The 24,116-nt window shown below is 45.8% G+C and overlaps 1 protein-coding gene across 3 annotated transcripts in view; it reads left to right on the top strand.

The window, feature by feature from the left end:
* The window catches only part of RFTN1 (raftlin, lipid raft linker 1), a 230,868-nt gene that overhangs the window by 65,399 nt on the left and 141,353 nt on the right, over positions 1-24,116 (top strand). For all 3 annotated transcript variants that reach the window (XM_042238759.1, XM_027961992.2, XM_042238749.2), the window contains exon 3: positions 22,292-22,478. In XM_042238759.1, the coding sequence (XP_042094693.1) occupies positions 22,292-22,478 (187 nt within the window). The remainder of the gene's footprint in view (positions 1-22,291; positions 22,479-24,116) is intronic.

The raw sequence follows: 24,116 nt of genomic DNA, 5'->3' as shown, positions 1-24,116 counted from the left end.
ACAGGGAGAGTCGAAGTGAGTGAAGAAACGCTGTTGCAGCGCCACCTGTCCTGTCCCCCCAGTACCCGGGGCGCTCAAACTAGACACTGGTCAAGCTCTCTGTGGAGGTCCACCAAGGCGCCTGTCACTTCTTGGCCGTGACCTTTGCCCTGTGCCCCCCGCTTCTGCACTGTGGGCAGGAGTCCAGGGGCATGGAGAAGGTCAGCAACGTGTTATTTGCATTTGCTCACCTGAATCCGTTCTCACCTTATAAATGTCTTAGAACTGTGAAAACGTAACTTTGCGAACTGGATTTGCTTTGAAACAGTTGCTTTGTTTTTGCTTGCCATACCCTGAAATGAGGCAAGTCTGGTTTCTGATGGTTATTTATAAGCACTAGGTAGCTATTCTTATTTCTCTGGTTCCCAAATTGTAGATTTCCTGGCTCTGAACGTGGTGCACACATCCACGCTGTGCTTTTTTTCCCCCCATCATGATTACACTGCGAAATTCATGGAAGAAATCAACGTTGCATTTCAAGGAAAGGCTTTGTTGTGCTCAGCCTTTCAAGGAAAACACTGATCCAAGCAGTTGGCTATTCATGAATCAGAAACAAACTCCAGAGCCTGGGAAGGGAGCCCACAGTTGTGCAGAAGCAAGGAGACAGCGCCCGTCGGTTTTTCGGAGTCTTTTGTTCTGACCCTGCTGCACCGGCTACACTTCTGTGGTGTAGTGGAAGGCGCCGTGGCGTGTAGTCCAGGGGTCTCGCAGAGTCTTGATTCTGCTGCCAGCTGTGTCTGTAGCCAGTTGTTTGATACCGTGGGGGCATCATGTTATGATCTGCACAGTGAGGGGTGACCTGGACAGTGAGAGAAGCTTCATGGTGTCGAGGTTAAAGGCTTGGCTCTGAATGCCTGAGTTTGAATCTGAGGCCACCACTTACCAGCGGTACCACCTTGGGAAAGTTACTCAGCCTCTCTGATCCAGAGTCTTCTCATTTTTAAAGTGGAGACGGTAATACTGCATCTCTCATTAATGAGGATTCGTGTAAAACACAGGAGACCATGTCTGGCATGAAATGTATGTTCAGAGGAAGTTAGTATCGTTGTCGTCACCGTTGTTAGCATTATTTCTGAAATAACTTCTGTCGTCTCGTTATCATTGTCTTTAAGGGCTCTTTCAGCTAAAAGAATCCTTTGAAACTGTTCTCAGAAAAGCAGGTTAAAAGTAGTGTTTAAATTGTAAAACACCCAGTGGGAAAGGATGTGAATGCTGGCCAGATGGCAGCTGACTTGTCTGCAGCCTGACTTGAGCTGAGCTCCTCACTCACAGCTGTCGCTCTCCCCCGGGGTATTTTCTGTTCCCTGTCTTACTGAATGGCTTGGCCACTCCCTCATTGTCACTGTTGAGACCATAATTGGTCAGTAAATCAGAAACCTTGGTTTGTCCAGGGACTCATCCTCCACCTGTGTGCATACGCTGCTGTTTAGTCGCTGCTGTGTCCGACTCTTTGGCGACACTGTGGACTGGAGCCCTCCTCTGTCCATGGGGTTTTCCAGGCAGGAACGCTGGAGCGGGTGGCTGTGCCCTCCTCCGGGGGCTCTTCTTCCTCCTGCATCGGCAGACAGTTCTTTACCGCTGGCGCCACCATGAAGTCGCCCTAATTGCCCAAACAACAGTTCCCTTTGCTTTGCAGACCATTGCATAGTGTCTTCAGGGATCTGGCTGTGGACACAGAGCCAGTAGCAGAATCAGGACTCTCAAAGACCCCTGGACTGCGTACACACCACGGGTCTTTCCACTGAGCCACACAGGTGCATCCTTGGCCACTGGCCCGCCCACCTCTGCCTTCGCCAGCTTGGAGACGCCACCAGCTTTCCACCCTGTGATTCAGTTCCAGGTTCTTGCTCTCTTTCTGCCTCCATCGTTTAGAGTTAAGACCCTGATCGGTAGTGATAACAAAGTATTAACGATACTCCCTTCTTACTGGGATGTGGGAACTGGACATCACGAAGTTCTCATCCCACCCCAAAGGAGCCAGACAGGGAAGCCCAGGAATGGAGCCGGCTCCGTTAAATAGGAGTGTGACCACAGCGATGTGTTAAGTGCGTGAGGCAGAATTCGTGTTTCTGGAATGTAACATAAATCACCCAGAAAAATCCAATCCAGAGCACTTCCACGGACTTAACAAAACAGACTGGAGGGTCTGTTGATATTTCTGACGTGAATAATCTCAGCCGGGATGCTGGCTGGCTGGCGGCCTCCGAGGCTATTTCCAGTTTTGCCAGAGCAGGGCTGCTTTGCAGGCGAGATGCTCAGTTTGAGGTTTGCTGCCTGGCGGGGTGAGACTCAGGAGGGTGTTTGGGGCTGCAGACAGGGTAGGGGCAGAAAAAGGTTGCGAACCCACTTGCCCCAGAGAGGTAAACACCTTAGGAGCTGGTGTGATGGTGTTACTAGGAATTCTCCAAGAGCGGATATGTAAGGGCTCAGGGGCCGAACATCAGATGTGAGGGCTTCCCTGACAGCTCAGTTGGTGAAGAATCCTTCTGCAATGCAAGAGACCCAGGATCGATTCCTGGGTCGGGAAGATCTGCTGGAGAAGGGATAGGCTACCCACTCCAGTATTCTGGGGCTTCCCTTGTAGCTCAGCTGGTAAAGAATCTGCCTGCAATGCAGGAGACCTGGGTTCAATCCCTGAGTTGGGAAGATCCGCCGGAGAAAAGGAAAGGCTACCCACTCCAGTGTTCTGGCCTGGAGAGTTCCACGGAATCGCAAAGAGTCGGACACGACTGAGCTACTTTCACCATCAGATGTGAAGACTGTAAGTTCTGCTTTTCCCCTCCAATTTGGAATAGTGACAACGAGTAAGAAGAAAAGATTTAATGTACTTGATGATAGATGACTCACTGATCCCACACTGTAAATATTTCAGCAGCTTTGCCCCATTTCTCCATGTTACAGGTTTATTTTTGGAAGAGAAGTGACTGTACTGATGCCTGTGGCTAAAGGATGCTTAGTCAGGAGGTAAATTGGCAGCTTAATAAAAGTAGAGAAGGGATCATGCTTTGTTTTTTTTTTTTTTTTTTTTTACTGAAATCAGCTTAAATAATTTAAAACAAAAGGTTCTAGAACAAATCTATCCAATAGAAATATAATGTGAGCCATGGATCTAATTTAAAATAAAAGTAGAGGAGGGATAATGTTTTTTGGATTGAAATAAGTTTAAAATAAAAAATTTAAGTCACTAAAACAAAAGGTTCTAGAGCAGACCTTGTCTGATAGAAATATAAGATGAGCCGTGAATCTATTTTAAAGGTTTTTAGTAGTGACATTAAAAATAATTAAAATAGGTGAATCAGTTGTAATATTATCAGTCCAACATGCGATCAGTAAAACACTGAGATATTTTACATTTTTTTTTCTTTTTTCCACAAAGTCCTTGAAATCGTGTGTGTTTCTCACACTTCCAGTGTATCTCAGTTCACACTAGCTGCATGTCAAGTGAAAAAGGGAAGCGGCGAGGAAGGGAAGGAACGTTAGAGAAAACTTTCGGGTCCCTTCTGAGCACGTAGATGCCTGTCAGGGCCTCACTGGCCGTCTCAAAGGCCAGGCTTCCTGGTGGTCCATTCGAGTAAATATCGTTGAATCAGAGAAGCCCTTTTCCTGCCTGGTTAATGTCCATCTTTCTCTTCTTGTGCAGACTGTCATTGATAGATGGCATCTTTCTGGGTGAAAACATGATTTTTTTTTTTTGCTGTGTTTCTTCTTTGTTCTATTACTGGTTCTATATCCATTACCCATTATTCTACTTAATCTCATTCTCAGGCTTTCCCGCTCTTCCAATGAAATGCGTGAGAAGACAGCTGGGAAGGATATTATATGAGTGTGTAGACCCAGACTTCATCAGGGACCCCCTTTTTTAATAGTGGGAACCAAAATGCCTCCTAAAATCAGTCTCCTGAGGCATCATTGACCGCCCCCAGCCCATATATTACATGGCAAAAAATAAACCAGAGATTGCTGAGGACAATTCTGCATGCAAATTGGTGAGCAGAGCCCCTGTGTACGATTTTCTATTTCCATGCACCAATTTGGGAGTTTTCACATGAACGCGGTAATTGTTCATGCAAAGCGGAAAATGCAGGTGTGAAGCCTTTTTTAGAGCTTGAGAGCTGTCTGGTCTTATCCTCATTTGAGTGCTGTTGAATCTTTTGTGATGTCATACACATAATTTTATTTATTAAAATGCATTCACAATATATGGAACTTTTGGTAAGTCTTGCAAATGGCCCATTGACTGTGCTGCTGAATACGTGTCTCCACCGCAGCAGGGAGAGGGGACCCACTGGTATGCACCGCTGGTGTGTCTGGGAACCGTGCCTTTGAAACCACGAGTGGGCTTCCTTTGAGGGTAGACGAGATACTAAGCCTGGAGATAATGAGATTTATTCTATCATAAACTCTTCTTTTTTTTTCATGATTGAAGTACTGACATCCTATTTTTTTTTCAAATTTTGGTAAAGTGAAAGTGAAGTTGCTCATTCGTGTCTGACTCTCTGCGACTCCATGGACTGTTGCCCGCCAGGCTCTTTGGACCGTGGGATTCTCCAGGCAAGAATACTGGAGTGGGTTGCCATTTCCTTCTCCAGGGGATCTTCCCGACCTCTGGATCGAACCCAGGTCCCCCGCATTGCAGGCAGACGCTTTACCGTCTGAGCCACCAGGGAAGTTCTGGTAACGCATGCGCATAATAGGAAAGTTAACCGTCTGACCTGTTTCCCAGTGTACAGTACAGTGGCATTAAGTACATTCGAATTGTTGGGCAACCGCCACCACCGTCCATCTCCAGACCTTATCTTCCTCAACTGAAATCCTATAGCTGTGAAACACCAGTTCCCCCTTCTTCCCTTCCCCAAACCCTGGAAGCCATCATTTACTTCCTGTCTCTATGAATCCGACTATCCTAGGAATGATTCTACAACTTTATCTGAGTAGTGACTGAATTTTGGACATTGTTGTACGAAGAGTCTGTTGTTCTGGCACCGTTTGTAGGAAAGTTCACCTTTAACGTATTGATTTTTTTTTATTTTTTGCCCTGTGGCATGTGGGATCTTAGTTCCCCGACTAGGGATCAGGCGCGCATCCCCTGTACTGGAAGTGTGAAGCCTTAACCACTGGGCTGCCAGCGGGGTCCCTAACTGCCATAAACTCGTAAAACTAGTCTGTGTGCATGTGAATTCTTATGCTTTTTGACAGTTTCCATAGTGAATTATTTTATATTATTATATTCTGAAATGTAAGGGAAAAAAGCCAACTCTCCTAAGGCCCATTATGGTAATGACTCAGGATAAAAGGAAATAGTAATACGCTCTTCTGTCCCATGTAAATGCCAAACTGAAGTGCACTTACGCCCTCAGGGCACCATGCTTTTGGGAAATTTCTTTTCCCCCCATTTTATGCTGCTTGCGGTTAAGATGCTTAGTCTTGGGGCCGTCTTCCGGCCATGTCTGCAAAGTGAAATTCTTGCTTTCTTCCTTTGCTTCTCGCGTCACCTCAACCTTTGATTCTTTTCCAGTGGCCGATTTTCACGTTTGGGAATTCCTATGTTCCCTATGAGTCAGAGTAGCTGCTTTTTCCTCCTTGCTGCTCTTGTATCTCCTGCTCCTGCCGGAGGGGGCAGAGGAAGCAGAGCTGGGGGATGGAAGCGTGGCCCTCTCTGCTTGGGTGGCTGAGGGGCAGGGTTGAGGGGCAGCGGCAGCTGGCACTGTTGGTTAGGAGATGGTTTCTTGGAGAGGCCTGGCGGTGATGGTTACGCAGCAGTGTTCGTGTACTTGGAACTGTTGAACTGTACACTGAAATATGGTTACAGTGGTGAATTTTTATGTATACTTTACCATGAGTAAGAAAAAAATAAACTCCCTCTGGGTCTTACCCTGGGTGATGGTTTTCGAGGACTCATCATGGGTTCTTTCCTTGTGTTTGTGCTTGTTCAGTCCATCAGCCGTGTCTGACTCCTTGGGATCCCATGAGCCGCAGCACGCCAGGTCTCCCTGTCCTTCACTATCTCCCGGAGTTTGCTGAAACTCATGTCCTCTTGGTATCATCCTGGCTAATTTACTTGGAGCCTAGGGTGTGTAGCACCTCCGAGTTTACCCCCCAGAGCGGCTGCAGGTGGCAGTTTGCACTGGCCTTCCTTTGGCAGAAAAAGTTCTGGTGTGGTCATGACGTGGGTGGTGGCCGTATCAGTCATCGGAGGAATTCTTCATTTAGTGATAATTGTTAATGAGCCTTCTCCAGGCACTCGGGGTTGGCCAGCCTGCTGGCGAACAAACCCAGCCTGGACTCTTGCCTGGCAGAACTTATTTATTGGGAAGGACAGAAAAAGATTAAATGAATAATTTGTATAATTAAAAGCGGTGATAAATGTTAAGTAAATGATTAATAAGTAATTATAAGAGCAGTGCCATCTAGCTCATACGGGAGCTCCATGTATAAGTTTACATTTCCAGTAGCCACATTTAAAACAGGTAGAAACGGGTGAGATTCGCTTTAATATATTTTCTTTAGTCCTCATATATTCCAAATGTTGTCATTTCAGTGTGTCAGTTTCTTAGCCTAGGTGTCTTGCATGCTGATTTTCATGCTAAGTCATTGGAATCTCATGTACACTTTCCAGGCGTGGCACATTCAACTCAGACCAGCCACGTTTTCAGCCTTGAAGATGTAATGTGCTGATTACTACTATACCAGGCCTTGAGACTTTTATCATAGAAATCCATATAGGGTCTCATTTACATTCTAAATAGTTTCATTTCCATATTGTTTGTACATATTCATTAGAGGCTGGTCTTTGATGCAATCAGTTTATTGTAGTCTCAGAATCAAAAGAGAACTTCCAGGAGTGTCAGCTAGAGAGCTATCACGCTCAATTAGGAAAAAGGGCATAAAGTGCTGATAATTAGGTTCCCTTCTGACTGATGCTAAGCTGTTTTTGGGTCCGGTGTGAATGAGCTTGGTTAAAAGTTCGAAGACTTGGTAATCCTTCGTGTCTTCTCTATAAAAAGTACATTTAAGTGTGTGAAATACTTTATTAATACTCTGGGTTAGTTTCTAGCTGGTTGCTTTTAATGTTTGAGTACCCTCACTGTGAAATCTAAGCTGCACAGTACCTGGTATTGTTTTGTTTTTAATTACTTATTTTATATTGGAGTATAGGCGATTAACAATGTTTAGGTGGAGAGCAAAGGGACTCAGCCATACATATACATGTATCCATTCTCCCGCAAACTCCCCTCCCATCCAGGCTGCTCCGTGGTCTGTGGGATCCTCCTGGACCAGGGGTCGGATGCATGTCTCGTGCACTGGGGAGTCATAAGCACTTTGGGCTTCTGACCCCCATCTCAGAACTCACCTGATGAAGATGTGTTGTCTCGTCAGTTATTGCTGGCTGGCCTGTAGAATCCGAGAGTTGTGGAAGCTTGAAGAAGTGCTTTTAGTTGTACTGAGATTTCCCTCTTGAGTTTATCTGTGATATATAGTTAGTTCAGTTCAGTTCAGTTGCTCAGTCATGTCCGACTCCTTGCGACCCCGTGAATCGCAGCACGCCAGGCCTCCCTGTCCATCACCATCTCCCGGAGTTCACTCAGACTCACGTCCATCGAGTCCGTGATGCCATCCAGCCATCTCATCCTCGGTTGTCCCCTTCTCCTCCTGCCCCCAATCCCTCCCAGCATCAGAGTCTTTTCCAGTGAGTCAACTCTTCGCATGAGGTGGCCAAAGTACTGGGGCTTCAGCTTTAGCATCATTCCTTCCAAAGAAATCCTAGGGCTGATCTTCTTCAGAATGGACTGGTTGGATCTCCTTGCAGTCCAAGGGACTCTCAAGAGTCTTCTCCAACACCACAGTTCAAAAGCATCAATTCTTCGGCGCTCAGCCTTCTCCACAGTCCAACTCTCACATCCATACATGACCACAGGAAAAACCATAGCCTTGACTAGATGGACCTTAGTCAGCAAAGTAATGTCTCTGCTTTTGAATATGCTATCTAGGTTGGTCATAACTTTTCTTCCAAGGAGTAAGTGTCTTTTAATTTCATGGCTGCAATCACCATCTGCAGTGATTTTGGAGCCCCCCATAAAGTCTGACACTGTTTCTACTGTTTCCCCATCTATTTGCCATGAAGTGATGGGACCATATGCCATGATCTTAGTTTTCTGAATGTTGAGCTTTAAGCCAACTTTTTCACTCTCCTCTTTCATTTTCATCAAGAGGATTTTTAGCTCCTCTTCACTTTCTGTCATATGGGTGGTGTCATATGCATATCTGAAGCGATTGATATTTCTCCCGGCAATCTTGATTCCAGCTTGTGTTTCTTCCAGTCCAGCGTTTCTCATGATGTACTCTGCATAGAAGTTAAATAAGCAGGGTGACAATATACAGCCTTGATGTACTCCTTTTCCTATTTGGAACCAGTCTGTTGTTCCATGTCCAGTTCTAACTGTTGCTTCCTGACCTGCATACAGATTTCTCAAGAGGCAGGTCAAGTGGTCTGATATTCCCATCTCTTTCAGAGTTTTCCACAGTTTATTGTGATCCACAGAGTCAAAGGCTTTGGCATAGTCAATAAAGCAGAAATAGATGTTTTTCTGGAACTCTCTTGCTTTTTCCATGATCCAGCGGATGTTGGCAATTTGATCTCTGGTTCCTCTGCCTTTTCTAAAACCAGCTTGAACATCAAGGAGTTTACGGTTCACGTATTGCTGAAGTCTGGCTTGGAGAATTTTGAGCATTACTTTACTAGCATGTGAGATGAGTGCAATTGTGCAGTAGTTTGAGCATTATTTTGCATTGCCTTTCTTTGGAATTGGAATGAAAACGGACCTTTTCCAGTCCTGTGGCCACTGCTGGGTTTTCCAAACTTGCTGGCATACTGAGTGCAGCACTTTCACAGCATCATCTTTCAGGATTTGAAACAGCTCCACTGGAATTCCATCACCTCCACTAGCTTTGTTCGTAGTGATGCTTTCTAAGGCCCACTTGACTTCACATTCCAAGATGTCTGGCTCTAAATGAGTGATCACATAATCATGATTATCTTGGTTGAAGATCTTTTTGTACAGTTCTTCTGTGTATTCTTGCCACCTCTTCTTAATATCGTCTGCTTCTGTTAGGTCCAGACCATTTCTGTCCTTTATCGAGCCCATCTTTGCATGAAATGTTCCCTTGGTATCTCTAATTTTCTTGAAGAGATCTCTCGTCTTTCCCATTCGGTTGTTTTCCTCTATTTCTTTGCATTGATCACTGAAGAAGGCTTTCTTATCTCTTCTTGCTATTCTCTGGAACTCTGCATTCAAATGCTTATATCTTTGCTTTTCTCCTTTGCTTTTTGCCTCTCTTCTTTTCACAGCTATTTGTAAGGCCTCCCCAGACAGCCATTTTGCTTTTTTGCATTTCTTTTCCATGGGGATGGTCTTGATCCCTGTCTCCTGTACAATGTCACGAACCTCATTCCATAGTTCATCAGGCACTCTATCTATCAGATCTAGGCCCTTAAATCTATTTCTCACTTCCACTGTATAATCATAAGGGATTTGATTTAGGTCATACCTGAATGGTCTAGCGGTTTTCCCTACTTTCTTCAATTTGAGTCTGAATTTGGTAATAAGGAATTCATGATCTGAGCCACAGTCAGCTCCCAGTCTTGTTTTTGTTGGCTGTATAGAGCTTCTCCATCTTTGGCTGCAAAGAATATAATCAATCTGATTTCGGTGTTGACCATCTGGTGATGTCCATGTGTAGAATCTTCTCTTGTGTTGTTGGAAGAGTGTGTTTGCTATGACCAGTGCATTCTCTTGGCAAAACTCGATTAGTCTTTGCCCTGCTTCATTCCATATTCCAAGGCCAAATTTGCCTGTTACTCCAGGTATTTCTTGACTTCCTACTTTTGCATTCCAGTCCCCTATAATGAAAAGGACATCTCTTTTGGGTGTTAGTTCTAAAAGATCTTGTAGGTCTTCATAAAACCGTTCAACTTCAGTTTCTTCAGCGTTACTGGTTGGGGCATAGACTTGGATAACTGTGATATTGAATGGTTTGCCTTGGAGACAAACAGAGATCATTCTGTCATTTTTGAGATTGCATCCAAGTACTGCATTTTGGACTCTTTTGTTGACCATGATGGCTACTCCATTTCTTCTGAGGGATTCCTGCCTGCAGTAGTAGATATAATGGTCATCTGAGTTAAATTCACCCATTCCAGTCCATTTTAGTTCGCTGATTCCTAGAATGTCGATGTTCACCCTTGTCATCTCTTGTTTGACCACTTCCAATTTGCCTTGATTCATGGACCTGACATTCCAGGTTCCTATGCAATATTGCTCTTTACAGAATTGGATCTTGCTTCTATCACAAGTCACATCCACAACTGAGTATTGTTTTTGCTTTGGCTCCATCCCTTCATTCTTTCTGGAGTTATTTGTCCACTGATCTCCAGTAGCATATTGGGCACCTAATGACCTGGGGAGTTCCTCTTTTGGTATCCTATCATATTGTCTTTTCATACTGTTCATTGGGTTCTCAAGGCAAGAATCCTGAAGTGGTTTGCCATTCCCTTCTCCAGTGGACCACGTTCTGTCAGGCCTCTCCACCATGACCCGCCCGTCTTGGGTTACCCCCCAGGCTTGGCTTGGTTTCATTGAGTTAGACAAGGCTGTGGTCCTAGTGTGATTAGATTGACTCATTTTCTGTGAGTATGGTTTCAGTGTGTCTGCCCTCTGATGCCCTCTTGCAACACCTACCATCTTACTTGGGTTTCTCTTACCTTGGACGAGGGGTGTCTCCTTACCGCCGCTGTTTCTGACCTTCAACTTGGGATAAGCGCCTCTATATATAGTTAAGGTGTTAGCAATTGTGTTTTTTGAGAGCAGGTTGCTGATTGCCTGGGGGCAGGGGAGAGAGGAACCGTGAATACGTGCCTAATGCATTTGCAGTTGCCTCATTTCAGAACTAGAAACAGGTGATGATCATATAACGTTGTCAGTCAGTTCAGTTCAGTTCAGTCACTCAGTCGTGTCCGACTCTTTGCGACCCCATGAACTGCAGCATGCCAGGCCTCCCTGTCCATCACCAACTCCTGGAGTTCACTCAGACTCATGTCCATCGAGTCCGTGATGCCATCCAGCCATCTCATCCTCGGTCGTCCCCTTCTCCTCCTGTCCCCAATCCCTCCCAGCATCAGAGTCTTTTCCAATGAGTCAACTCTTTGCATGAGGTGGCCAAAGTACTGGAGTTTCAGCTTTAGCATCATTCCTTCCAAAGAACATTGTAAATGTATTTAAATGCCCCTGACTCATTCACTTTAAATGATTGACTTTATGGTAAGTGAATTTCAGTCCGATTAACAGAATATACAAGAATACATGGTGTTGTAATGATGTGGTCTCCTGAGTCTGGATGTGTGTGTTTCTTTCTGTTTTGTTTTGTTTCAGAAACATGAATTTGTTGATAAAAAGTTGACAAGAATTTGAATTTGAAGACCCTAAGATGAAGGTTTATGCCCCAGATTTAGAAATGATACCAAAGACATGGGCTGCAAACCTTATTTTAAAGCTCAAATTCCTTTTTTCACTTATACAGTGAAAAAACCCACATCGAGCAATGATTGACTTTTGTGTTTTGCTGATTTGGATCTACTGCAAAGCCAGGCAGATTGAGGTCATAGAAATGGTGGCCTTCAAGGGACTTAGAGGGAAAAAGAGGATTTGGTTAAACAGTCTTGTTATCGGCTTCACCTGAGCAGGCGCTGACCCCTGGGAGATGGTGTCTGTCTCTGATGTTGGGCTCCTCGTATTGACAGAGCTGTTAGTGGATATAATTAGAAAAGCAGAGTCAGAGTTTGAGTAATCAGGCTAAAGCACAAACGATTGCTGGGCGCGGACGTGGGGGCTCTTGCGGCTGGGCGTGGCTGGCCTGCTACAGGGACGTGAGTGACCTGTGAGGTCACTGGTCATTGTGCAAGCGCTTTCTTTCTTGTGTTGGAAGCTGGTGTGTGTGTGCACTAGGGTGCTTCAGTCGTGTCTGACTCTTTGCGACCCCGTGGACTGTAGCCCGCCAGGCTCCTCTGTCCATGGGATTCTCCAAGCCAGAACACTGGAGTGGGTGGCCGTCCTCCAGGGGATCTTTCCTTCCCCATAAGGAAATCTGAAGCAGCAGCAACATCGCTTTGGCTCTTCTGCAGATGTCTGAAAGGCCTCATTTCCAGGGAGTCAACGGGGCTGCAGAATGTTTTTGTTAAACAAACATAGTCATAGCAAAAACAATCTATTTTATCCAAGGAGTGTCAAGAAATATGTGGTTTTGTGGATTATGCTTTTCCCCCTGTTTCATTCCTTTCTTTAAAAAAAAAAAAAAAAACCTCCTGGAATAATGGTTTATTTATTCATACGGAATTATTTTGTAAACACTGAAGAGCCAAACTTATTTCAAAAGACCTTTGGACTCTCATGTCACCCGAAATACCTTTCCAGCAGTGCTTTCTGTGTCTTGATTTTTTTTAAAAAAAAGCCTGTTATTGGTAATTGAATGAGGACAAAGCAAAGATTTCTGAGGGATTTGAAATGCAGTTATGTGGTCCTAACCTCTTTGTTCTTATCTACATCAGTATAGAAAAGGGAGGAACTGGGGATTAACATATACACACTACTACAGACTCTGATGCTGGGAGGGATTGGGGGCAGGAGGAGAAGGGGACGACCGAGGATGAGATGGCTGGATGGCATCACCGACTCGATGGACGTGAGTCTGAGTGAACTCCGGGAGATGGTGATGAACAGGGAGGCCTGGCGTGCTGCGATTCATGGGGTCGCAAAGAGTCGGACGCGACTGAGCGACTGAACTGAACTGAACATATAAAATAGCTCACCAGCAAGGACCTACTGTATCTGTAGCACAGGGAAGTATACTCTACTTTGTAATAACCTATAAGAGAAAAGTGAAGTCGCTCAGTCGTGGCCGATTCTTTGCGACCCCATGGACTGTAGCCTACCAGGCTCCTCCGTCCATGGGATTTTCCAGGCAAGAGTACTTGAATATAAGAGAAAAGAATATGAAAAAGAATCTCTCTCTCTCTATATATATGCATGCATCTGCATTGCCTTGCTGTACAGCTGACACTGAGGCAGTGTTGTAAGTCAGCTAACTCTGGTCTTCAGAAGTGTGACGCACACACACAGTGGCCTATTACGCAGCCTTAGAAAAGAAAGCCGTCCTGATACATGCTAGAGTGTAACTTTGAAGAAATTATGCTAAACAAGGTAAGTCAGTCCCAAAAGGACAACTATGATGTGACTTCACTTGTACTCGGCATCCGCAGGAGTCAGATTTCATAGAGACAGAAGGCGAGCAGAGGCGCGCTCCCAGTACCTGAGGGTGTCACCTTGCAGACGTGGATGAGTCACGATTAACGGTGGAAGCAGCGCCTGACTGGCGGTCCCCCCTCGGCAGTGTCACCGTCTGGGGTGAGAAGGAGGCGGGGGGCGTCTGTCCTTCCACGTTCATCGAATGCCTCAGCCAGACTGCAACCTACCAGGCCTTGGCTTTGGGCCATGTGTGTTGATCACTCGGTCATGTCTTGACTGTGTGACCCCTTGGCCTGTAGCTCGCCAGGCTCCTCTATCCATGGAATTCTCCAGGCAGGAATACTGGGGTGGGTAGCCATCTCCTTCTCCAGGATATCTTCCCAATGCAGGGATTGAACCTGGGTCTCCTGCATTGCAGGAGCCGTGGGAAGCCATGTGGGGTTGAAAATGAAATGGGACTGGCTTGCCAGAGCTGAGGATTAGAAGTTTCTACGAGGGTCAAGAACTGTGAGTTCTTGGGGGTAAGAATTAGAAGTCCTGGTACCACTGGGCCCCCCCGAGCCCCTTGGTAATCATTTGACTGGGAGGAGAGGGTGCTGCTCTCCTGATGAGGTGGGGCTTCCACCTCCTTGTCTGTCCCTGGCTCTCGTCTTGCTTACCCTATCCGTCGGACCCTGGGGCCTCAGATCCTGGCCTTGCAGTCTGTCCCAGGCCCAGTACAGGTCATGGGATGAGACCCCCTCTGCTCAGGCTGGAGAACTGGGGCTTTGCATGGTGGCGGGGCAAGTCCCCACATGGGATGGCGTCGGCTCCCTGAGCACGGGACCCCGGCTTGCAGACCGAGCGCTGTTGGTGAGCTCTGTGACACAGGACAGTTGAGAAAGTGTAGAGGAAAGTGTGACCTTCGAGTGAGTGCCGGGCCCTCGCCTGGAGAGTCACGCTGGCCAAGACGGTCGCATCGGGGCTCTCTCCTCCAGCGGTGCGGCTTCTGAATAAGTGCATCCGTGTATCTCGGGCTGTGCTGAGTCTCCGTGGCTGTGCGTGGGCCTCCTCCAGGGGTGGCGAGCAGGGCTCCTCTGGAGTTGTGACGTGCGGCTCCTCGTTGCGGTGACTTGTAGCTTGCGGGGCGCCGGCTTTGGGGTGCTTGGGTTTCAGTAGTTGCAGCTCCCAGGCCGGAGGGCGCAGGCTTGATAGTTGGGGCATGCGGGCCTAGTCGCTCCGAGGCGTGGGGGATCTTCCTGGAGCAGGGATGGAACCCGTGTCCCCTGCGTGGGCCCGCGGACCCTTAACCCGCAGCTACTGGGGAAGCCCTTCAGCGGGGAGTCTCGCCCGGCCACGCCAGCGACGGTTCTTTGCCCACCTTGCCTTCTCACCGCTGCCGCCGCCCACCGTGTGACTGTTCCTTCTTCTTTTGGCTCTGGTCGGGAGGACCCTTTCAGTTCACGCTGGAAATAGTCTATTCTCCGATGTCACTTTCTTGTTAGAAACTTATAGCTTAGTCTCCAGATCCAAATATTAATATCGTCGCATTTGAAAGTGGGACACTCCTTTCAGAATGGCCTGTCAGGGGTCTTTGCTTTCAAAAGGAGGGACGCAAGAGACAGGGTGGGAAGTATATGACTTGCCCGAGGTTATGTAATTTGTAAGCGAAATCAGGCAAATATTACAAAACAAAAATAGTGGAGAGGCTATTCTGATGGGAGGGGTGGGGAAAAGAGACCAAAGGGCACGTTTGGTATGTTCATCCAAACACATAAGTCATTCTTTCGTTTGTTTTCCCAGTAAGAATATTGGGGAATTGGTCACTTTACAAGAACAGGGCTTTTTTTTTTTTTCTTTTTAAGGTTAAGGTTCAAGAAGAAACATGGAGTTAAGGCCTTTAATCATATTTACGATAGGGGCCTTTTTTTTTAATTGCCATAAGATGGTTGAGATTCACTTTTATTTGTTTTTTAACCATGAAGATCAACTAACTTTGACAGCATGCATACCAAAAATTAAAGCCATAAAGTCCCTGAGTTTTGACAGGAGATGTATCTTTAGATTTGGAGATAAAAATTTAAAAGGTGTTATGTTTTATTCAGGAAGCGTTTAGCTGTAACGGGGTTGATTGACCAATATTTTTAGTGCCCTGATTGGGGGGTGGAGATGAAGGGGCGCAGGGAGGTTGGGGAGGTTCAGGGCCCCAGGGCTGATCCGTCCTCAGCGTCTGCAGCCAGCCAGGCCCCGGGGCCAGCTCTCCGTCCACCGCTCCCCACGCCACTGGGCTTGGCCGTTTTGAGCTTCATCAGTTACACGTGCATCATCCCACGTGATTCTTACATTGACTCTGTGATGGACGTAATCTCTGTTTTATGTGCGGAAACTGACCTTTCACATGTCTGTGCTTGAGGCAAAAGGAAAATCGATAACACTGATCCTGTCTTCATTAACATTTCTGACAGTGCGTTCATTGTGGACTTCGGGCATTCATTTTCACTTTTTAGCGTACTGCATTCAACACTGATTTGTCCTGGTTGCTGGGTTTTGGTGCCCCTTGAATTTTGCACCTGCAGCAGTGTCTCACCTGCTCTCTGCTAGTTTCTATGCCACCCTGGGCCTGGGGTGCGCATAGATTGGGGAGGGGGTCTGTGCAGGGCCCATGGTGGGCCTGGGGCTGCCAGGGGAGGGACCACCAGGTCTCAGCTGTGTGGGGTTGGAGCGCGGGTCACAGGTGGGTGTGTGCCCTTAGATCCAAAGGTCCCCTGCCCAGTGGAGGAACACCAAAGGGAAACTATATAGAAAATTACTCTTGTTGTTCAGTTACTGAGTTGTGTCTGACTCTTTGCAACCCCATGGACTGTAGCACGCCAGGCTCCTCTGTCCTGCACTATCTCCTGGAGCTTGCTCAAATTCACGTCCATTGAGTTGGTGATGCCATCCAACCATCTCATCCTCTGCTGCCCCCTTCTCCTTTTGCCTTCAGTCTTTCCCAGCATCAGGGTCTTTTCATGTGAGTCAGCTCTTCGCATCAGGGGGGCAGAGTATTGGACTTAGGCTTTAATCTCCTGGAGGGGTTGTGAATACGTGGAAAAAAAAAAAAGTGAAAGTGTTAGTCACTCAGTGAGCCCAACTCTTTGCAACCCCTGAGTCAGAGTTAGGGACTCAGTTGTATCCAACTCTTTGCAACCCCACGGACTGTAGCCCACCACCTGTGTAGGCCACCTGTGTCCATGAATTTTCCAAGCAAGAACACTGGAGTGGGTAGCCATCCCCTTCTCCAGGGAATCTTCCCAACCCAGGGATGGAACCCAGGTCTGCTGCATTGCAGGTGGATTCCTCGCCGTCTGAGCCGCCAGGGGAGATGTATATGGCTCCAGTTCTGATGCAGTAGGTCTGGGGTACCCACTCCGGTGTTCCTGCCTGGAGAATCCCATGGACTGGGGAGCCTGGTGGGCTGCCGTCTATGGGGTCGCGAAGAGTCGGACACAACTGAGCGACTTCACTTTCACTTTTCACTTTCATGCATTGGAGAAGGAAATGGCAACCCACTCCAGTGTTCTTGCCTGGAGAGTCCCAGGGACGGGGGAGCCTGGTGGGCTGCCGTCCATGGGGTCGCACAGAGTCGGACGCGACTGAAGCGACTTAGCAGCAGCAGCAGCAGCAGGTCTGGGTGGTGCCCGAGAGCCTCCGTTTGTAGTGAGTCTGGGTGCAGCCTCAGCTGCTGCTCAGAAGGGCAGGCATAGAGGAACCCTGCTCCAAAGCCAGGGTCCGGGTCAGCGGCACGCCTGGCCCGCTGGGTTTCTATGCCTGGGAGTACGCTCTTCCCAGACTTACCTTCAAGTTTTTTTTTTTTTTTTTTAATAACTCTGACACCTTATCTAGAACTACTCTTAAAGGGAAACATTGCATGCTTTCCAGCTTTCTCCATCAGCCTTATCTTCGTCAGTGTTATCATGGCAATTTCTCCAGGATGCTGGGCATTTGCTTTAGAATAAACCATTGCTGTAGGTTTTCTTTTCCTGTAAATTTCGTGTGTGATGTGTGGAATGAGAGCTATAGTGTCTGACTTTAAGTGCATTCTTAAATACCCTTAGATTTCATCTTTAGCTTGTTTTTAAAGTAACACATTATTTTTTAAAACACAAAATTTTTAAATAATATTTTTATTTATAAAGAAGAAAATTAAAATGTCTCCTAAGCCCTCCACCCAAACGATTGCTGTTGATGGCAGTAGTGTTAAAAGTACAAAATAAAATAAAATCTACCTTTCCATCCTCCCTCCCTTCTCCAGTCTCTCCAATATTGATGTTTTTGTGATTTCTTCCAGAAAAAGAGATCTGTATTCATCTCTGTCTCTTCTTCCATTTTCTTTATATGTTAGTATCCTGTGATAAATACCACTAGACCGCTTGTCTCTTAACTTAGTCGTGAATCTCGGACACATTTTCACTAGCGTGTAATCCTCTTAACAGTTCATAGAATTCATCACTGGGGTGTCCTCGTGTTGAGCTCGCCCTGCAGTGAGGAGCCTCTGACTCTTGCTTTGGCAGTAATCCCGTGGTGAACATCTTTGCCCATGTATCTTGAGATACATTTATGTGTCCAGCATAGGCTTAATACCCAGTGGTGAGGTTGTTGGATGAAGGGTGAATGCTCTTTTAAGATTGAAGGCAAACACCACACGACCCTCCACAAAGGTTCTTCCCCTGTCAGCCACGACGAGCGAGACTGTTACCCAACATGCTTGCCCATGATGAGTATCATAGAAGTCAAAGGAGAAAAAAAAATCTGTTCAAATAGCAATAAAATAGAAAATAACTAGGAAGAGACTTCATGAGTGTGCAGTATCTGTGTGAAAAAAAATGTAATATGCATCCGAGGGACCCCAGAAAGTCTTGAATAAACGAAAGCCATGCCATGTTCTTGGATGGAAACTTGGGGCATGATGAAAATATCCATTCTTGGGGTGCTGACATTGTTAACTTTCTGTAAAATATTGTTTGGCTTCAGTTTCCAATTCCTATGGATTAAAAAGAAAATCAGATAGTCTGAGGGGAGAGTGATAAGTTAGGAATTTGAGATTAATACATCAAACTACTATCAACAGGGCCCTGCTGTGCAGCACAGGGAACTATATGTGGCATCTTGCAATAAACCATAATGAAACAGTTTGAAAAAGAATAGCTATACTGAGATGTGTATAACTGAATCACTTTTCTGTACACCTGAAATGAACAAAATGTTGTAAATTAACTGTATTTCAATTAAAAATGAATAAAAAGAAATCCATTCTCTCTGAGCTATCATTTGAACACGATCTAATAAAAATAGCAACAAGATTTTTTTTGAGGGGTAATTTGATGAGCTTATTTTAAAGACCGCTTGGAGAAACAAACAAACAGAAAGATTCAGAAAATAAACAGGAAGATAGGAAAATTGAGAAAATAACATGACCAGATTTTAAAACATAATATAAAATTTTTAAAACTTGTATAATATTTCTATAAAATATAATATAAAAATTGTTAGAGTAGATGAATGGATCACAGGTATAGACTTAAATATACTTAGGAATATAATATATGATAAAGACCACATCTCAAATCAGTGAGGAAAAGTGGATAAACTGGGGCTGGATGGGAGATGTTGAATTCATATTTCATAAATTCCAATTGGAACAAAGATTCACTTGTAAAAAATGAAATAGTGTTATAGGAATTCATCAGAGAATTGTTTTATAATGTAGGTTTGTTCTATGATCTAGACTTAGAAGCTACTGAAGACAAGATTGACAAATTCAACTTCATTTAAAAAAAATTCTTCATGGCAAAACTCATGTTATGCAAAGTCAAAAGACAAATGAATTGAGAGGTATTTGCATTATCACAAATAAGAACTGGATTTCCTAATATAGTAAGAATTACAAACCAACAGATCAATAACCCAGTTGACCACTAGGCAAAAATTATGAATTAACAGAAAAGACAACATGAATAGCATTTAAACGTGAAATGTTTAGTGCGAAAAAAGTACAAATTACACAACAAGAGAACTATAAATTACCACCTCCTAGGAATCATTTTTTTCTCTGTGACATTAGCCAGGATGTGGGAAAAGAAACGGGCCTCCCAGGTGGCACTAGTGGTCAGGGACCCACTTGCCGAAGCAGGAGACGCAGGAGACACGGGTCTGATCCCTGGGTCGGGAAGAGCCCCTGGAGGAGGGCACGGCAGCCCACTCCAGTGTTCTTGCCTGGAGAGTCCCAGGACAGAGGAGCCTGGCGGGCTGCAGCCCACGGGGTCACAGAGAGCCGGACACGACTGAGCGGCTGAGCACAGTCGATGAAAATGGATATGAAGTTGGGTTATAAGCATGATGCTGCCATTCCTGTAAAAGACGAGAAATGTAAACTTATTTACCTGTGCACAAATTTAGCAGTTGTTTAAGTGAGTGAAAGTGAAGTCGTTGAGTCGTGTCGATGCTTTGCGACCCCGTGGACTGTAGCCCACCAGGCTCCTCCGTTCATGGGATTCTCCAGGCAAGAGCACTGGAGAGGGGTGCCATTTTCCATAGCAATCGTTGCATATGTACCCAAAAAATGGATAGTATTGATTGCCTACAGGGAAAACAACTAAGACATGGGGGATTGGGCGGGAATGTACACTTTCCACTTGAATCTGGTAACTTTTGAATGTTGTCTGCCCTTCTCAAAAAGATTTTAAAATCATTCAGTAGGTGAAAAACATTTATTTATTTTGATATGCAGAACTCTAATCTTGAGTTAATTTGAGTGTCCTTTCAAATAGTGATTTCCTTTTTATGCTTTTTAGACAATTACCTGTGCATATCTTCTGCCCATTTTTCTTTTTTCTTTTTATTGTTTGTTTTGCAGACTAAGGAAATAACCCCTTTGTCTCAGTGGCTTATCAGGGTGGGCCCAGTTCGTCTTTGGACTCGGTTTTGCTGCAGCTTTTTGCTGCACAGCAGTTTTATATTTCTGTGCAGCTGTCATCGTCTTTGGATCCTCCTTCTTCTTTCTTATCTTTTGAGGGGGTGGAAGTGACTTTTCCAGTGTTATCTCTGGGAAGTTTGGCCCTACATCCAGTTCAGTTCAGTTCAGTCGCTCAGTCATGTCCGACTCTTTGCGACCCCATGAATCGCAGCACCCTATCCGTCACCGACTCCCGGAGTTCACTCAGACTCACGTCCAAGTCAGTGATGCCATCCAGCCATCTCATCCTCGGTCGTCCCCTTCTCCTCCCACCCTCAATCTTTCTCAGTGAGTCAGCTCTTCGCATCAGGTGGCCACAGTACTGGAGTTTCAGCTGTAGCATCATTCCTTCCAAAGAAATCCCAGGACTGATTTCCATTAGGATGGACTGATTGGATCTCCTTGTAGTCCAAGGGACTCTCAAGAGTCTTCTCCAACACCACAGTTCAAATGCATCAATTCTTTGGCGATCAGCCTTCTTCACAGTCCAACTCTCACATCCATACATGACCACAGGAAAAACCATAGCCTTGACTAGACGGACCTTAGTTGGCAAAGTAATGTCTCTGCTTTTGAATATACTATCTAGGTTGGTCATAACTTTTCTTCCAAGGAGTAAGCGTCTTGTAATTTCATGGCTGCAATCACCATCTGCGGTGATTTTGGAGCCCCCAAATATAAAGTCTGACACTGTTTCCCCTGTTTCCCCATCTATTTCCCATGAAGTGATGGGACCAGATGCCATGATCTTCATTTCCTGAATGTTGAGCTTTAAGCCAACTTTTTCACTCTCCACTTTCACTTTCATCAAGAGGCTTTTTAGTTCCACTTTCTGCCATAAGGGTGGTGTCATCTGCATATCTGAGGTTATTGATATTTCTCCCGGCAATTTTGATTCCAGCTTGTGTTTCTTCCAGTCTAGCGTTTCTCACGATGTACTCTGCATAGAAGTTAAATAAGCAGGGTGACAATATACAGCCTTGACATACTCCTTTTTCTTATTTAGAACCAGTCTGTTGTTCCATGTCTAGTTCAAACTGTTGCTTCCTGATCTGCATATAGGTTTCGCAAGAGGCAGGTCAAGTGGTCTGGTATTCCCATCTCTTTCAGAATTTTCCACAGTTTATTGTGATCCACACGGTCAAAGGCTTTGGCATAGTCAATAAAGCAGAAATAGACATTTTTCTGGAACTCTCTTGCTTTTTCCATGATCCAGCGGATGTTGGCAATTTGATCTCTGGTTCCTCTGCCTTTTCTAAAACCAGCTTGAACATCAGGGAGTTCACGGTTCATGTATTGCTGAAGCCTGGCTTGGAGAATTTTGAGCATTACTTTACTAGCATGTGAGATGAGTGCAATTGTGCGGTAGTTTGAGCATTCTTTGGCATTGCCTTTCTTTGGGATTGGAATGAAAACTGACCTTTTCCAGTCCTGTGGCCACTGCTGAGTTTTCCAAACTTGCTGGTATATTGAGTGCAGCACTTTCACAGCATCATCTTTCAGGATTTGAAACAGCTCCACTGGAATTCCATCACCTCCACTAGCTTTGTTCGTAAGGCCCACTTCACTTCACATTCCATGATGTCTGTCTCTAGGTGAGTGATCACACCATCGTGATTATCTGGGTCATGAAGATCTTTTTTGTACAGTTCTGTGTATTCTTGACATCTAGCTTTGACTAGATGGACCTTTATTGGCAAATAAATGTCTCTGCTTTTTATTATACTGTCTAGGTTGGTCACAGCTTTTCCTCCAAGTAGTAAGGCTCTAGATTGATACCATCTGGTCCTCAGAGCCTTTGGATGAGTTGGAAATTAACCAGCTGTTTGTAGGTTTCCCTGAAGATGGTAGTTGAGAAGGGGACAGGCTCTTGAGTGGGAGGTGACCTGGAGGTTTTCTGCTGCGCCGAGTGGCGCGGGACGTGGGCGGGGCGTGGTGGCCGGGTCGGTGGGTCTCTGATGCGCCCCCCTTCTCTCTCCCCCAGCTGAGCTCCCGCGGGCCTCGGCCGTGAGGCTGGCCTCCCTCCGCGACCTGCCCACCCAGCTGCTGGAGCTGTACCAGCAGGGCTTCTCACTGGCGGCCCTGCACCCCTTTGTGCAGCCGACCTCTGAGCGGGAGAAGACGCCCCTCGAGCACATCTTCAGGGCCATCTTGATCAAGAAGACCGACAGGTAAGGCCCCTGAGGGCGGGTGCTCACGAGTCACCAGGTGCTTGGATACGTGTTGGATGGAGGAGGGGCGGGGGGAGGGACGGTGCCCCAGGGGGCGTGTGTGTTTGGACGGCTGCCCTGGGGGCTCAGACAGTAAAGACTCCGCCTGCAGTGCAGGAGACCCAGGTTCAATGCCTGGGTTAGGCGGATCCCCTGGGGGAGGAAATGGCAGCCCTCTCCAGTGCTCTTGCCTGGAGAATCCCATGGACAGAGGAGCCTGGCGGGCTACAGTCCACGGGGTCGCAAAGAGTCGGACACGACTGAGCGGCTGAGCACCACACCTGTGTGTTGGGAGTTTGCATCTGTCTCCAGCGCCTCTGCCCTCTGATGGGTTGAGACCGAACATCAGTCAGCTGAAGAGTTTCATCGTGTGCTGCAGTGGGGAATTCATACTGGATTTACACTCAGCTAGAAAAGCGTCTCCTTGAGGACGTGCGCTCCCAAAAGGAAATAGCTAGTAAAAGTGTAATGCTGTTAATCTGAAAAGCATGGCTGAAGAACACACTAATTTTGGTTCAGGGCTGTATGCAAATTTTATGTCTTCCTCCAAACTCTAAAAATACTTGAACGTTCTGTCAGTACATTCTATCAGTCCCTTGGGAGGAAACACAAAATTCACTCGAATTAAATGCTGTGATTGATTTGGTGTTGATTTGAATTTTCAAGGCTTGGACGATGTTTTTCAATATGGCTTGTCCAGTGATGCTTACTCTTATATTTTTATTGGGTCTAATTAGGAAAAGGAGAGGTGGAGATTGGTTTTTCAAAAGGAGCTATATGAATTTTAAATGCTTTGAAAAAAATAATGAAGGCGCATGGAGGGATAAATTAGGAGTTTGGGATTAACATATACATACTTCTGTATATAAAATGTGGCTTCTAGCATCACTCTAACAGTAAAGAATCTGCCTGCAATGCAGGAGCATGGGTTTGATCCCTCGGTTGGGCATGGCAGCCCCCTCCAAACTTATCGCCTGGAGAATTCCATGGATAGAGGAGCCTGATGGGCTACAGTCCATGGGGTCACAAAGAGTCAGACACGACTGAGTGACTAGCTCTTTCACTTCCACATATAAAATAGACAACCAGCCAGGACCTACTGTATAGCACAGGGAACTCTGCTCAAGATTTTATAATAACTTATAAAGGAGGAAACTGGAAAAAGAATATACAAAGAATTTATATATGCACGGATGTGTAAAACTTTGCTGCACGCTTGAAACTAACACAGCACTGTAAATCAACTGTACTTCAATTTAAAATGAATAAGTCGAAACAATGCAGATGGGCTACAAAGCGCATTATATTTCTGCTGCTTTCATGAAAGTAAAAATTGAACGCTTGGCAAAGGAAGTCGGATCTGTCTTTTGGCCAGTTATCAGGGAGGAACAACAACCCGTGCTGTGTTTTATAGAGCATTTTCTGTGGTATTTTATACAGAAAGTGGGACAGCTGTCCGTCTTTCTCTCTTGCTTTGCCTGATGAACAGACGTTTGGCTGGTGATCTCAGGAGGGCCAGCTGGGGGACCAGAGGCTGTGTGACAGAGCCCCAGCCCTCTTTCCTGGCCAGCAGAGTTCTTCAGCTTTTCACAGCTGATG

Source organism: Ovis aries, chromosome 1 (assembly GCF_016772045.2).
Source record: "Ovis aries strain OAR_USU_Benz2616 breed Rambouillet chromosome 1, ARS-UI_Ramb_v3.0, whole genome shotgun sequence".
In the NCBI taxonomy this organism is placed as follows: domain Eukaryota; kingdom Metazoa; phylum Chordata; class Mammalia; order Artiodactyla; family Bovidae; genus Ovis; species Ovis aries.
Note: the sequence above shows the minus strand (reverse complement) of the source record. Positions and strands in the feature narration are given on the sequence as shown.